We start from the raw sequence: 16,358 nt of genomic DNA, 5'->3' as shown, positions 1-16,358 counted from the left end.
TTCACATAACACAAAGGCTCTGTATATCTAAAATAGATTCAAATCATGTGAAAGATTTCCTGTGGAAGATTAAAACATTAGTACATTCATATAAAAATGTGAAGATTTAGCAAAGCAGTGCACCCTGCACAATGACTCTTTGTTTCAACAAGCACAGAGCCTGGCAAAAGAGACACCCTGAAAGAGTATATCTGACCAATTTGGGCATGGTAGGTGGGCTTCAGCCCATAAAAAAGGGAGCTACAGATCTTAAGAAACATACAATGAAGAAAAAAACCTGTTAGCCCTGAGCTAATCTATCAGCTAATCTCTCAGTGAGAAAGCAACATTAGACCAAACTTCTAAATCCTGACTGAAAAGAAAAGCTTGGTATAGATTAACCACAGAATTTGCCTGCACAAGCTTAGCATGAGGAATGATTTATAAAACAAGAAGGAAGACCACTAATACATCCCTCTCTGTTTCAACAGCATTTAACACATGGGTGTAGACCTAATTTTTGAAGCATGCAATAAAAGTTGAGGTTTTAATCATACTTTTCCACCCATTTACATTGATCTATTGCTCTGATATCTCACAGTTCTGCAAAGAGAAGAACAAGGTACTGAGTATATTTTAAATTGCTTTTCTCTCATGCATTCAGTCACCCATTTCCAACACATGGGGAAATGCAGCCATGGGCACCAATGTCTAATTCTTTTATCCTTGGATTATTAAGGAAAAGTTTAGGAAAATCATTGCTACTGAAGCCAGACTAAGCACACCACTCAGGATAAGCAATGGAATTGAACTAGCCCCCAGCATACTTTCCCCTCTCCACAGTGACATCACACATCTTAATATAATGCTAGTTAATCATAAGGTAACTTTCTTGCTCTAGTCCTTGATGCTGAGTCCAGTGAGATTTTAATTAGATCCAGAGGGTCAAGGAAGTGCTGATACACCCCCAGGCTCCCAGGAGATGCTCAGCACCTTGCAGGGTGGCTGACTGCAGGCTGGATTTCCTTCCTGGCACAATTCCATCTTTTCTGTTATGCCTTTAAAAGCTTTGGAAAATGGCTGATAAGACAGTAAACAAAGTCTGTGCACTGAGTATCTCCTTCCATGCTCCCATGCTGAGGTGCTTAGAGCCAAGACCTGCTGCTGGAATGCTGTGGGTCTACAAGGAGAATCCTAAAGAGGCATTTGATGCCCAGCATGAAAAAGCCAATAGAGCTGCAGATATTCATTTCTTCATTTCATGACCCAATGGTTCAGGTCAGTGATTCATGAAATCTGTAAAACAACCAACCTCCCTCCCTCCCTCCCTCTGCATGTCAGATATATGCAAATCATTCCTCCACTAAAGCAGAACTCCAGGCAATCAGAAATTTGATTTTTCTAACGAGACACAAGCACCATGGCAGACAGCAGTGTGTGAACCAAAGCCTCAGCCCTGGATGACTCTGATCTTGCCATGCTCTTCAAAACATGAACCTGCAGTATCATCTGAATAAATACCTGCAAAATCATCTGTATCTTGATACTAGACCAGGTTTCCACCTAAATAGGTAATTAGTTTTTTATCCTGGATCATAATACCAATTGTTCCCTGCCCCTAGCAGACTCACTGTCCAATGAAACATAATTTAGTAAAAAATATACTTGGGGCAGTATTCCACTGTAGATGGTGTATCTCTCATCATATGTCAATGAACTGGGAAAATCAAATCTTCTGCATGAGCTGAGGAGGGAGTAAATAATATATGAGCTGTGCTTTCTTACTTTAATACCAAATAAATTAACACAAGCTTACATTACACCTGTAGAAGGTCTGTGAGCTATCTGGCTCATTGCTGTAATTGTCAAGCATTCATAACAAAACCCCAGTTTTGCACATTGAGTTATGAAGATTTTTCACTTAGGAAGCTCATTAAAGATAGAAAAGAGGACTGCTTTTCTTCATTACTATTGGTATCAGGAATCAATAAAATAGATTAACCAAACAAATGTGAGATTTTTAATGCTGGACTAAAATCCTGCCATATAAGAACTTCCATACAGGATCAGATTAGCTGATGGCTTAAACACTCTCCAAGAGAGGCCAGAATTAGGTACTCTGATATAAAAGATGCACTGATGGAACTGTCAGTAGCTTATTTGTCCTTGACATCATCCTGCTATTAGCATGTGCAAAACAATTTTAAGAGAATCAAGCTAATCATGAAAAAATTAAAATTATTAGGTTATTATTATCTAAAAAAATAAAGACTGAAATCACCTATTAAAGGCAAAAAAGTAAACAAAGCATCCTCAGGGCTGACTTAAAAGTCTGCAGATTTTATGGAAATGTCACAGACATTCTTTGCACATTCAGTCTCTCAGGGCTATTGGCATTTCATGGAGTAACTGAAATGAGTGTCACTGCTACTATTTGATATAACAGACCCATCCTTGCCCTTTCCCTTTGCTATATATATTGTGTTATCAGAATTGTGGGTATATTTTTCAATGGCTAGCTGAATTTAATATGGAATTCTAAGGACTTTATTTTTTTTTTTTTCAACCCATGCTTAATTTGCCCCATTATTATAAATTTATAAGGAGATATTTTTTATTTAATAAGAAAACAGAAGTAAGATTTCACATGCATTAAGCAAAGTGTTATTAAATTCAGTTTTCCCAGTGCTTAGGCTCTGTTACTTTTGTTACTTTTCAAGACATTATCTAAAGTAACAGGACATTTGGGAGCTATTGAAATTTGTAATAATAAAAGAGAGTAATCTCTAAAAACGTTATGCCTTAATTGTTTTGCTGTTTAAAATTTCTGTTCATAACTCTTGAACAGAGACCACTCACTTAAGAATGGAATTAGGAGTATTTTCAGTGATGCACTTGATAATTCATCTTACCAGATCACATAAATTAGAGACAATAGTCTAGCTGAGGAGACCACTTGTCACTGCAGACAGATGAATCACACCAGGACTTTTCCCACATTTTGCTGTGTAAGACTTTCTGCCCAAATACACATGAGGAGCAGTGTGCAATGTCATATGCAAATCTGCCTCTGAAGGAGAGTTTCAACCTCCAGTCACCTCCTGCCCTTGGAAAGTTGTTGGGTATTTCTGAGAATGGCAGCAGAACACGGGGTGGAGGAAGGAAATCTGTGTCATGGGGTGAGTGACCTCTGTGCCTCCTAAGCCCAGACCTTGTGTCCCTGCTGCATCTACCACCACACTGGCCAGGTGGATTCCCCCTCATCTACCCCATGGAGAAGTAATATGAGATGATCATGTTTTCTGTTTTCTTTAGGACTGTTTTTCTTCCCTTCCCACCTTATTTCTCTTATTTTCCCCCTTTCTTTCTTTTCTTTTTTCCCCTTAACTTTGAAGTTGACATTAAAGTTCAGTGTGCCACCATCTGAAGATGACATTGATATATCTTTCATTGTCTTTTTAGAAAGCTGCCTCTATAAACCAACTGTTCAACTAGAAACACTTTAGGGTGCCTTAGAAATAATTAAAATAGTTTTCTTATTTCCAGCAAGCATAACCAGTAATAGTTTTCAAACTCAAGCTGGTAAGAAGAGGCTGTTTACCTATTTTTTAAACTTCCCCTGCATTTTCTGATAGGCTTCAGTGTTAAAAAGGGAAAGGCATGTGCCTTTGGAGCCATTTAAACCTCAGACAAAATGTTCAATCAGACACACTGCCTCATTTTTACACCATCACCAGCATGTCACTGAGGAAAAATGCAGCTTTCTCTGCCAAATGTGGGCAATGCTAAAGAACCATGAAACAAATGCTTACACAGACTTGTAATCCAGGATTTAAGCAACCAATGTGCTGTAGAGCACTACACAGCTACATAAACCCAATGAACTTCAGCTTTTGTACTTCTCCTGTAAAAATATACATGAGCATATTGCCACACAGCTGCCTACATTCTTCAGAAAATGTTGCAGTTTCTCACAAAGGACCACTGGCCTCAGGCATCACCACTAGCAAGGGATACAGCCCAAGTGAGCAGGCTCTACAACAAAACAAACTTAAACTTGGTAAGTTCTTGTGTGGGAGATGCTGGAGGAAAAGAGGAGGATGGTGGAGAACACAGGCTGGTCCAATGCTGAGCCACCAGTGTGGTGTTTGTGGGAAGAACTGAGAGGCAGTGCTATATTTAAATGCCATTTAGCAAGTTTTTAAACTCCTCCTCCCCTGCAAACTGTGCCCATAAACTTTCCGGCAGCAACTTCCCCAGTGATATTGTGGACCAAATTCCAAGTGGAATAAAATGATAATTCCTCTATCAACATTCCCCTCACATTTACAACTCCCCATTAAATGAGTGGAAATTTAAATTCTTTTTAGAAGGCTCCAATTACAGCAGATTATCATGTTTCCCTCTAATTATGGCATATAAATACATGCCATGTAACAGAGTTTATTGTACCCTTAGTGTACCTACAGTAAATAGAAACCAATGTGTTTCATTCAGCCCATGTATTTTGACACTCAGATCAGATTTAGCAATTTGTCTTCATTACAACCCCTTGCACTGTTGCTGCCATCCTTCCCAGTGCTGTGCTCGAGCTTCACAGCAGAAGATTGATGAAGCTTGTGTATTCTGATTGTGACAAAAGCAGGGCACTCCAGAGGCACTGTTACCATTCTGAGAGCACTAAGTGGGCTAAAAATTAGCTGCACTAAGCCAATACTCTGTTCCCACTTCTCCTCCTCTTCAATTAGGGGACATGACTTGGACCTTGAAAGGCTAAGGCTGCTGTAACACTATTTTTAAACCTACTGCCTTCAGTTACTTTGTCACTTCTGAAGAGATTTAAAGTTCTGACCATGCTTATTAACAGCTACTTTTATTCTTTAGAGACACTTTGAATAGACAGGTTTTTCACCATGACAAATGTTAAAAAGATATTTTCTGAATGAATCTACAGTGGTAAATTTAAATAGCTATTTTAGTGTTTTGGACGAACAGATATTATGGATACAATTTTCAAAACTGGCTAAATGTCTGAAGAGCTCACACCATATGTGCTCATCAGGGAGAGACTAAAAAGCCTCAGATTTTAAAAGCACCAGCTTATTATATACCATTATCAAGAAGATGGAGAGGTCATCTCTGGCTGCAGAGAATTCATCCCTTCAATCAGGAAGTTTCAAAGACTGTTGCTAGAATTACACACTGAAGCCTGTAACTCTTCTGGTTTATTCTTTTGCTAAACACAGGTCTTGACACAGCAATTCCCAACAAGCTGAACTGCTCAGTGGTGGGTGCATTTTACAGAGGCTTTCTGTGTTGGAAGCATGAGTAACAAAGCCTCTGCAAAAGAGTGTTTAGAAAGTGCTCAGGGCAAGGAAACGTGCTCAGATCCACTTTCTGGGCTGAATGCACAAGTCAATGAACTGCAGCCTGGATTCAACAATCCTCCCCCATCAGTTGTTCATGTACACTGGAGAGCAGACCAGGAACTATTAATGTTTTGGACATCTCAGAATCAGCTGACACCACACAAGGGTGCAGATCCTGCATGAAATGGTTTAAATTTTATGCTTATTATGGGACCTCCACCACTCCTGCAGCTGTTTGACTAAAATCACATAGAGAATTTTTAAAACTGTCAACCAGCATTAGAGGCATCTGCAAAAATTGTGGGCAGAAGAAAACAGCCAGACTGTTTTTCATGAGGGTTTTTTTTCCCATAGCTTGAACTCCACTAACATTCTCCATTTCTAACCTCTTCTTTTTAGTAAATTAATATGAATAATATGAGAAGAGAATGTTATGTATTAACATAGAAATTATTAGAAGACAACACATGTCCTGAAGAAGGAGAAAGTAAAAGGAAAGAAGAGGATGATGTATTCAATTATTGAAGGAGAATAAAGCCAAATCATCTGAAACTGGCACCTCACTTGGAAATACATCACTATTCTCATTCACTTGCAAAGCAAGCAGATAGCTCTCAGGATTACCTTTCCTCTTTCAGACTGTTATTTAAATACTTCATCCTAACTACAAAAAAATTGAGAAAGTCTGTGAAATAGAACAAATGCTTTTGTCTTGCTTCATGTGAAAAAGTAATGTAATCAAGTGGTCATTTCCCTCATTTCAGGCAGAATCATTCAATTAATAAAAATGCACTAAAGAAAAAGATCATCCTGCATGAAATCCAGTGACATCCAATTTAAACCTTAGGAGCAAAATTTAACCTGATAACAAGCAGTGAATACAAGCTGCAGCTTTGCAACACATTATGTGTTATAGAAAAATGTGTCAGAGAAAAATTAAGCCCTCAACTTGGGAGTGTAAAAAAAAAAGCACTGACAATGCCACAATCAATGAAATACCTGGGAGAAGCAATTCTTTTTTTACCCCCTCCTTCCAAAATGTCAAAGTAAACAAACAAACAATACCCAAAAAAATATCACCAAAGCAAACAGAAAATCTCAATGATTACAAAGAGGAGTCAATTTCTGACTTCTTTATGCATCTTTTGGCTCAAGGTCCAGCCATGTTTCTGCACTCACTTTGGAACATACTCTTTGGTAAGTGTAAGTCCTGTGACAGCAGCCTGAAAAACATGTTGACACAAGTCCATATATCTAAGGAAGATAATTAAAGGAGAAAGGAAGAAGAAATGCACATCTGACCCAGGCCTCAGTACTTACTTTGCAACAGAATTCTTATGCACTTATAAGAAGAATCCCTTTTCACTCTTTATAAGCATGGCAGCCTTAAAGTTACATATCCAGTCCTTGCTGGTTCATGTTTCCTCTGGAATAGACAGGGACAGGCAGCTCCAGAAGAACAACTCTAACCCATCACAAGTGGTGGTCTGGAGACAAGCACTGGCACTGACTAACATCTGCTATCTCTTATCACTTCATTTTCCTAACAGCTTCACTAGAAGAAGTGGAAATAGTGTTAATAATGAAATTTGCTAAGTAAATACTTAGGTAGGTACTTATAGGGTACAGCATCTCTGGAAAGACAGGCTTATTAAAAATAATTAAAAAGTTCTAGCTAGGAAAGGTCTGTCAGTGGCTCACTCAGACACTGGGCAAAGGGGAGCAAGGGTTGCTAGGTCAAGTACTAATCAGAGCTTTTGAAAGGGAGCCAAGTTTGCTCTCCTTTACAGCAGACAGACTCCTGGAAGAAGGGTATGAAACCAAGCTGGAAGGGAAACACTGCACTACTGGGAAACCACGGCTGTCTCTGCAATTAAGGCCTCCCCAGGGGGTTAATTACACAGAGACAGACAGGCATTCCACAAAACCCTTCTCAGCTTGCCACAAGAGCCAGCACAGCCTGGCCAGCCTGGCTGGGGATGCCAGCCTGCACGGATGTGCTGCTTCAGCAGCAGCTCCAAGGGGCAATTCAGCAGCAGCACCAGGGCTGTGCCTCCACCAGAGCCCAACTCCCTTCCCTCTGCTCCCAGGTGGGCTCTGGAACGTGGTCATACCTGCACCTCTGCAGGACACCCTGCTCCTGTGATTCTCTTCCCTGTAGCCTGCCCTCCACTCCCCATTCACCCCCAGTGTAAGAAACAAATCTCCCTCTACTGCATCTTCAGCCCCCAAAATCTTGCAGATTGTTATTTTTGCATGCAAGATACAATTCAGAGGAAAGAACAGATTAACTTGTATTGATGACTAAAGCTGAATTCCTATAAGTAACTATTTTGTTTTCTTTCTGCTATTAATAGTAGCACTCTCCCATCTGTATGGGAATCCTTTGGAAAATGTGCATTTGGCACGTTAGACTGAGATCCCTGAGGCAAAGGCATAAATCACAGAATCACAGAATGGTTCATGTTGGAAGGGATGTGGGGAGCTCATCTAGTCCAACCCCTGCTAAAGCAGGTTCATCCACAGCTGGCTGTGCAGGAGCACACCCAGGCAGGTTTTGAATGTCTCCAGAGAGAGGGAGAGACTCCACAACCTTTCTGTGTAACCTGTTCTGGTGCTCTGTCCCCCTCACAGAAAAGAAGCTTTCCCCTTTCACATTCCTGTGTTTCATTTCATTCTAAGTTCTTGCCCACCAGGATTACCTGGTCCCTCTCCACAGGGCAAAACAAACTGACAGACCAAGACTGCCATCAATAGGCTCACTTCAAAATCAATGCCCCTTTCATTCCATTGGTGATCTTCTCTGACAGTATAAACTGGAAAGCTTGAATTATTGGAATACATGATTCCTTTACTAACTTTACAACTTAAATTCTAAAAATGGAAAAATCCTTGTATTTCCCTCCATTTATTTGACATGGAATATGTAAGAATCTACAGTGAATCATCAAGAAAAAAACCCAACCCAAACTTGTGTAGTTATTATCAACCCTTCTCTCCTGTGTTCTGCACTAACCAAAATAACTTGGGATTTCTAGCTAACAAAAAACCTAATTAATATACTAATATATATTTTACTACATTTTGCTATCAGATAGAGATTGCAGTAGGAACTGTTGTGTCCAGATGTTTTTTAGCTTGTATGGATTTGAACAGGATTTCCTAAAATACATAGTAGGGATGATTGATTATGTGGGACAATATGGTTCTTTTTACTTGTACCAACAGGAATCAAGAATCCCTTACCCCACAAAGAGACAAAAGAAGAGAGTCAAGGAATTTTACCCAAAGGAAAAAAACCCCACAGCATGGTGTGCAGCAATGTGAAAGAAAACACATGTGGCAAAACCAGTAGTTTACAAGTATATCACTCCATATCCAACACATGTGAGCTCCTTATAAAAAGAAACATTCATCACAAGAGCCAAGGGAATGGTTTAGATACTCTTTCTTGGAAGGCAATTAACTTGAAAATTGTTCTTAACAGTCCCAGTAAGTGAAAATTAAAAAAAAATAAATAAATATTTGATTCTGATAATGCAGTGAAAAAGTTCGAACTTTGCTTTCATCCAAATTAGCAGTTCGCACATTAGAACCAAGATGAAAAATTTAAACTGGTTTAACCTGAGAGACTAAAAATCTTGGCAGGGTTGGGGTCATTCCACATATTTTTAAAAGAAAATATTTTGACTGGATATTACAAATTTGTCACAAACAAAATTTAAGAGCTACAATAAAAGATTTAACTGAAGTTTTTCAGAGGTGAAAAACAAGTGATCAATTTTTGTTCAATTTTTTTCCTGCACTTGCAAATTGCAAGATGTTTTATTTCTTCTGTATAAACAGGCAATTCCCAGCTTTGTGTGAGTCTGTTATAAATGAAAAGAAAGGAGAATACCACTCTCCTGGAACAGGAAGAAGTGATTTTAAACTGCAAAGATCAGCTAACCTCTTAACATATATTTCCCCTTAAACTTACCTCTAAAAAATGTTCTGCTTGCTGTTCCCGATCCAATTTTCTTGATGTTGTAGTAATCAGACCTGTGAAAAAAGGATGATATTTGATCATCAACAGCCATTGAAAAATATATATCTTTATCAACCTGAATGCAAATTAAGTTTTAAAACACTCCAAGGGGAAAAAAAAAAATCTATTTGAAGCTATATCAGACACAGATCTCTTGACATCTGTCAAGCATTTTATTTCTCAGTCCAACCATTATCACTTTCTGACCAGCAATGAATCTTTAAAGAAAAATGTTGTGAAAAAAGTAACTGAGAAATAGTTAACTGTGTGTCTACAGTTAACATGCTACATTTATCACAGTGAATGAAAAAACCTCACTAAAGAATCACTATTTGTCTTATGATTAAGAGTTTCAATGAATCATTTGCATTTGACTGAAATTCTTCTGTATAAAACCTCATTAAAAATTTCAGAGCTCTCAAACAATTAATGGGATAGGATGCTGATTACTTCCACACTAAGAATACTTGACAAAGAAGGTTATTTCTGTAATAACTGCTTGTATACATAGTGATTTTCAAATGTAATAATTCTAATGCATTAAAGGTTTTGTACCACTATTTCATCAATTTGCTCCATGCTCACATTGAACCTTTAAAATAAAGTAACTTTCTACATGAGGATGATCAAGATGTCTTTTTTTTTAAGCAATGTACTCCCATGAATGATGAAATTCTTCTGAGATTTATACCACAGAAAGAAAAGGAAACAATTCCAAAGTTCCCTCAAGAAAAGTGATGCATACCTTCTAGGAACATAGCTTAGCTTTTTATTTTGTTCTTGCTAGAGATTTAAAGGGCAGATTTGGGTTTTCCCTCATACAAAACATTTCTTTGGATAGGAAAATGCATTATGTGCTTGTTTTTTGATAGGACAACTGTTCCTAGAGATAAAGCTGATTTTGGAGACAATGCCAGTGGGCCAAATTTTTCTCAAGAATTTTTCATCTTTAAGATTACCAAGGGAAACAAGAAAATAAATCGTTCCTGGATTAACTATTCTACTTATTGAATTAATCAGACCAAGCATCTGAACACAAATCCACGATGACCCTGAATTCTTAAAAAACCCCATCAGTAACATCTACATGAGACTTGTAGTCCCAGTAGGCTTCTACAGCTACAGCTCCTCATATGCTATCACCTTCTCCTTGGAGGAATCTGTTTACCTGTTTTGATGAGAAGGGGAGAAATATTACCTGAAGTAATGGGATGAAATGAACTAAGGGAAGTGCACTCTGCTTCCAGGATTTCAGACTTGTTACAAGATACATCAGACCACAGAAGTGACACCCAAGGGGAGGTCAGAGAAATTAAGAGTGGATCATTACAATTACATGGAATAAGCTGGTGCTGGCAAAAAGCTGAAAAACAAAACTGGTATTGCCTGCATCAAGCAGTTGTAAGTATTCAAAACTGTTACACCATATGGGAGACATCTATCTACTCACTGCATGAGTTTAAACAGAAATGACAGCACAGATGATAAATTGGTGCCATTCACACAAGATCCCACCATGTCTAAAAAGAACTCAAAGATAAAGGCAATAAATTTCTAATTATGAAAGAAGTTGAGCCCAAATAAATTGATAAAGTATAGATTTCAAATTTGAAACATCCCTATTCATCATATGCACAGCCACTATGGATATTTATCAAGCACAACCTAATCACAGTGCAGAATATGATAATTTTTATATTATCTTCCACTTCCTTCACTCCTAATGTGCTAGTGTGAACTCTCCCTACTTTCCTCTTAAACAAGAGATCTCTAGCTGTAAATTATAGAAGGTCTCTGTCCTCATCATCTTCTTGAGGCAGAGAAATTTGCATTCCTTTTGAAGACCAAGAGCTAACATTTGAAACTGAATACTCTTAGAATGAATAGTACTTGTCTCTCATTGGTAAAACTAAAACTAAAACTACTACTACTACTACTACTGCTACTGCTACTACTACTGCTCCTCCTGACAAAACTACTGTTACCACAAAGGTTTTTTGTTTCTCTTTGTTTAACGTAGAGCCTTTTTGACTGCAATAATTGTCAGAGTGCCTTTGGACCTGAATTTTCTTCCAAAAGAGATATATGAACACATAGCAAGTCTCTACAACAGAACTGCCTGTATTTTAAATGTAGCAGAAACTATAAAGAGAAAGAAATTATGAAGAGTAGTCATCAAAACTGAAAAAATATACCAGTTATGTCTAAGACTACCCACAACTTTACTGGTCCAGTCTCAAAGAAATTAATTTTCTGGGTTTTACGAAAACCTTACTGTGTTCCTCCCTCCTGTGTTCACTACTCCATGCCACAAATACATAGGAATAGCAGCATTTAGCAGGATTTAGAACTTTATTTTCCAGACACTGGGGCAACTGAGAAAAACTTGACTTCACACAAGAGATGGTATCACAGTTCAGTTCTTATCCAACTGTATTAAACTGTCATACTCTGTTATGGTTTAAAGGCATTACTGAAACAAAAAACTCACAGAGAAAAATAAACCTAAGGAAATTATGTTAGGCTGCACTCCTGGCTATGAGATGGTCACAAGGGGACAATGATAAAAAATGACCCTTCCTTTTTTTCCATCTTCAATATGTACTGTAGCCCTTATGGACACAGCCATATGGACAACTCTCCAAAGTCAGCTGGGAAATACAGCAGACATTTATCAAAAAACAGTCAGAACTACCAGCAAGCTTTAGAAGCTGTTGCACACCTCTCAAGTAGTTTCTCTCAAAGTTTGCAGGGAAATATCATGGTCCTTCAAAGGACAAAGGAGATATTTACAACTGTCATCTTTAAGAACATCCACAAAAGTGAAGAGGAGAACTGTATTCAATAGAGAAGTTATTTACAGTAAAATCATCTGCTCACAAACAAGGTCATGTCAATCTGCTCACAGAATTTCATACTTTTCTTTGATTATGTGAGTTAAAACATCTCCCTCTTCATCCTGGCACATCTGTTCCTCAGAGCACATGAGTGAGTTCTTTTGCGAAACTCCAAAACACTGTTTGACCAAATATTTCAGGTTGGAGATAACTTGTTATGTAAGACCTTGGAGGTCTTATACAACTTGCTTTTCTATGATACCTGTCACTTTTGCTATTGGACTACTTTTCCCATCTTAACAAATGAGTAATTATTTTCTACTCCTATTGCAGAGTTTGGAAATACACTCCCTCTACACATGTCCCATAATACTGCAGGACAGAGTCACAACTCCCAGGTGACACTGACAGGGGAACATCCTATCAAAACCTCATTGTACACTGGGTAAGATCATCACTGTCTCCCAAACCATTCCCCTAGAAGGAAATCCAGCATGTAGATGGAGAAGACATGGCAATGTTCTTCATCCCATCACTTTATACGTGGTTGGGGCAACCAGAGATGCAGGGTGGGTAACAAGGCAGACCTGCCTTAGTGGCACAGAACAAAGATCAGGACCAACACAATAAATCCTCACAATTTAGCCAATACATCAGCCTATACAACCTTCAGCCAATGCATCACCTTACAAACAAACCTCCAGTTTTAAGGGCTCAGATGTGTGATTGAGACATCTGAGCAAGACTTAGCACTGATGTTTTGGATAATGCCTTCAGCACATTGAGATGTGCTAATGAAAGGAAAAGTTCATCAGAAACAGACCAAAACACCTGAGTTATTTCACACTTGCAATTAGTGAAGCCTGCTGTTACTACAGTGCAAATGAAGAAATGTTGTTGTTATTAATAATGATAATAATTATTATTATTATCAGCATCATCAAGCAGTAGCTTGGTGATAGGCATGATGTTATAGGAGTAGTGCCAGGCATGTGTGTGGATGAATGCACACATGTGTGTCTGTATCACTGAATGTGACATAAAATCAGGAATAGTTACAAGTTCAACAGTATGACTAATGCTTTATAAATTAAAAAAACAAGTACATTAATAATTTGATCATGATCAAAGTGAAGGATTTAATCCATTCTCTGACTTCAGTTAGCTCTCATTTCACAGAAATAAAACCTGTGTGTGCTGAAGTAGACAGACAGTGCTATACAAATACATACATATATACTGCAAGTACAGTCAAATATTAGACTATGTATATGCATGTGTGTGACATTTTGCATCTACCCTGTGAGTTGAATATTAAAAGTTATGCTAAAACACACATATTTACAGAGGTACATTTAGCTCAAAGGTATACTGATGTTCATTCTTTCCATACATATGAATTATTTTAAGTATTTTTGTTGTAAACAAATGAATCAATTAATTCAAATTAGTCCAATTCTGTGGACTTAGTCACAGAAGAAAAATTCATAAAGGTCTGTTAAGTGCAAAGACTATGTCAGAGGAAATCTTGTAGCATTGGAGAGTTTGAAAAGTATTGCACAGAGGGAAGCACTGGGTTTACATCTTCTGATGCTTATTCTCTACAGACCCAGAACAGCCCATGGCTGTAGGTGTGATAGTAACTAAACTGACCCTTGACTTAGAAGAAATTCACATATTTTTCAGTACTATGGCACTTAGGGACACAAAATTAGTTTGCCACAGGCTATTTTCTGACACAGATTGAATTTCCCTAATATGGCTGTGAAGCCAAGGAGAGTTCAATAGCCTTCTCCTTATGAAATTAAATTACTTTCATTCAACCTGTGGATGGATAACCTTACCTGAGCTGTTTCCTGAAGTACTGCTTAAAAGATAACAGAATCTGCTATGGAGAGACAGCATATTTTACTGCTATCTCTGGAAGTGCTGCGAATTTTATAGTAGAGGAGCTTTTTTTTTTTTTTTTTTTTTTAAATGAAATTCTGAAGAACTCCTTTATTGATTTTTCATTCTCAAACTTTGTTTAGGTGAAATATGAAAAAAGTGTAAGGCAGGTAACAAGCAGGCTAAAGTAAAAGAAGCCAAATAAATTTCTCTGTTTTAATATGAAGGCTGAGTGTCTTCATAGAGATAGGAAGCTGAGAAAGAAAGCAACATCATCCCCTTCCCCAGCAAAAGATTAATAGGATACAATTTACTGCCCGCTTTACTGTCCATCAATTTTTCTTCTTGCTCTGCATATTCATAAAAACCATTTATTAAGAAAATACAAGTGGGGGATGGATGGGCTGCAAGTGTAGCAGGGGACTTCAGGTTATTATGCAGGGTTTAAGCACAAGCTCAGAACATACTGCCTGGCTCCAAGCCATACCACTACATGCTTTACACCCTCTCCCACTCACAGTGGAGTCAGGATCTTTGCCTGGGACTTCCAGGCACCACAGGGCCATATATGTCTCATGACACACACACACAGATAGTCTGGATGGATTAGTCAAGGTCCAATCTGAAAGATTTCTAGCCCCTAGGTGATGAGGGAAACTCTCTCCTCATTCACATGTTGATTCTCATTTTCGAAGAGAACAATTTTGAAATGGAAGCAAGAATATAAAATTATACACCTCTCTCCCTGCAGTTCTCGTGCCCTGTGAGATGCTCTGAGCATCCTGCAACACTGCTCCTATCCTGTCACAGTCCAAAGTGGATGTGCTTCCCAGTCTGCCTTTCTCAAATATTGTAAGGAAAAAGTACACAGAAAGAAAACCACAAGAAGATATCAAAGGAAACATTCTGTAGAGTTACCCTTGAAAGCTCTTCTTGGAAAAATAATGCCTTGGGATTGTCTGCTGAAAATACAGGACTTTCAACCCAAACAGTTAAACAGACAAAAGGAATAAGTAAAACAAACACTGTTTTTATAAAAATGTTCCATAAATTCAGTGACTGGTTATACACACTTCTCATTCACTAAAGCCCCAGGGCTGAATCGGCAGAAATTCATATGGGAGTTTATGGGTTTACTAAAAATCTGCAATGTTTATTAACATTACACACAAAGGTATGAAACAGCTTCTCCACACATTTATGAACACAGAAGAGAGTACACAGCTGCTGAGAAATACAGCCATCAGCTGTCAACTGTCCCATTACTCTTTGAAAGCAAATTTAAATCTTTAGATGGATTAAAAAAAAAAAAAAAAGGGCAGCCACAATAAATAGGATCAGGATTTGCACCATATATTCAGGAATGTAAAACTATAGTGTATTCTTAACCATAGAAATGTCAAAATGAATAGCAATAAGCAGGGTAATTCTATTACCCACAGGCAGTGAGAGGCACTGTAAACACCCTAACAGCACATTCATCTCCTGCAATAAATTAGGCATCGACAAAGCAAAATTGAATTTCAAAGATAAATGATAGAAAACGACTTACATTTTACTTGGAGATGTAAACAAACATATCATTTTATATAATTACACATGTAAACCTCTAATTTAGAAAGACTGTATTCTGATCTAAATGAATGATACTTCATTGAACAAGAAAGAGAACCCACCAGGCGAGCCTGTGCAATTATGTGGAGGACTGCTGCTTTATTGTTTTTCCTGAGGTGACAATGAGAGTGGAACGACCTTTTTGAAACAAGCTAGGTATAAAAAACGATTGCTTTTTAAAAACAGTTGTATTTTCTAATGCATGGTTATGTCTGAAAAAAAAAAGAAGCTGAAGCAAAACCTTTTTTGTTCTTCTTTCGTTGTCCCTTCTGTCTCTCGTTAAGAGTTCCGTCAGCTTCTTGCTGAAAATATCAAAACTCTGAACGAAATGCACAGCAAACATTCACTTCAATGAAGATTTTGGATTATGCTTTCCTTTAAAGGCAGATTCTGGCTTTTTTCTGTTCCTAGAATATGTTTAAAGTGACAATATGGTGTGCCAGTCTGTTCCGCCTGTAAAACAGGGGACTTAGAGGGACTCCCTTTCATCCTTTAAAACTCAGCCAGTGCAACCCCAAGGAACTGCAGGCAAAGCCACTACTTTTCGAAATATTCTTTTCCACTTGTGGTGTGGCCAGGTTTTCTGTTCTGTGTACTCCTCCTGGAAGGTTATTTGCATACATGACTGTTGAATACCCTGGTTTC

The 16,358-nt window shown here is 38.0% G+C and overlaps 1 protein-coding gene across 6 annotated transcripts in view; it reads right to left on the bottom strand.

Annotated features, from left to right (window-relative positions):
- The window catches only part of FAT3 (FAT atypical cadherin 3), a 382,360-nt gene that overhangs the window by 119,471 nt on the left and 246,531 nt on the right, over positions 1–16,358 (bottom strand). For all 6 annotated transcript variants that reach the window (XR_013775721.1, XM_079317035.1, XM_079317037.1 and 3 more), the window contains exon 4: positions 9,328–9,389. Coding sequence is in view for 5 of the 6 variants with exons in the window: in XM_079317035.1 (XP_079173161.1) it covers positions 9,328–9,389 (62 nt within the window). In the remaining variant the exon portion in view is untranslated. The remainder of the gene's footprint in view (positions 1–9,327; positions 9,390–16,358) is intronic.

The sequence above is a fragment of the Erithacus rubecula genome (genome assembly GCF_903797595.1).
Source record: "Erithacus rubecula genome assembly, chromosome: 1".
NCBI classification, from domain to species: domain Eukaryota; kingdom Metazoa; phylum Chordata; class Aves; order Passeriformes; family Muscicapidae; genus Erithacus; species Erithacus rubecula.
The sequence above is the reverse complement of the archived record's forward strand: the minus strand, read 5'-3'. Positions and strand labels throughout refer to the sequence as shown.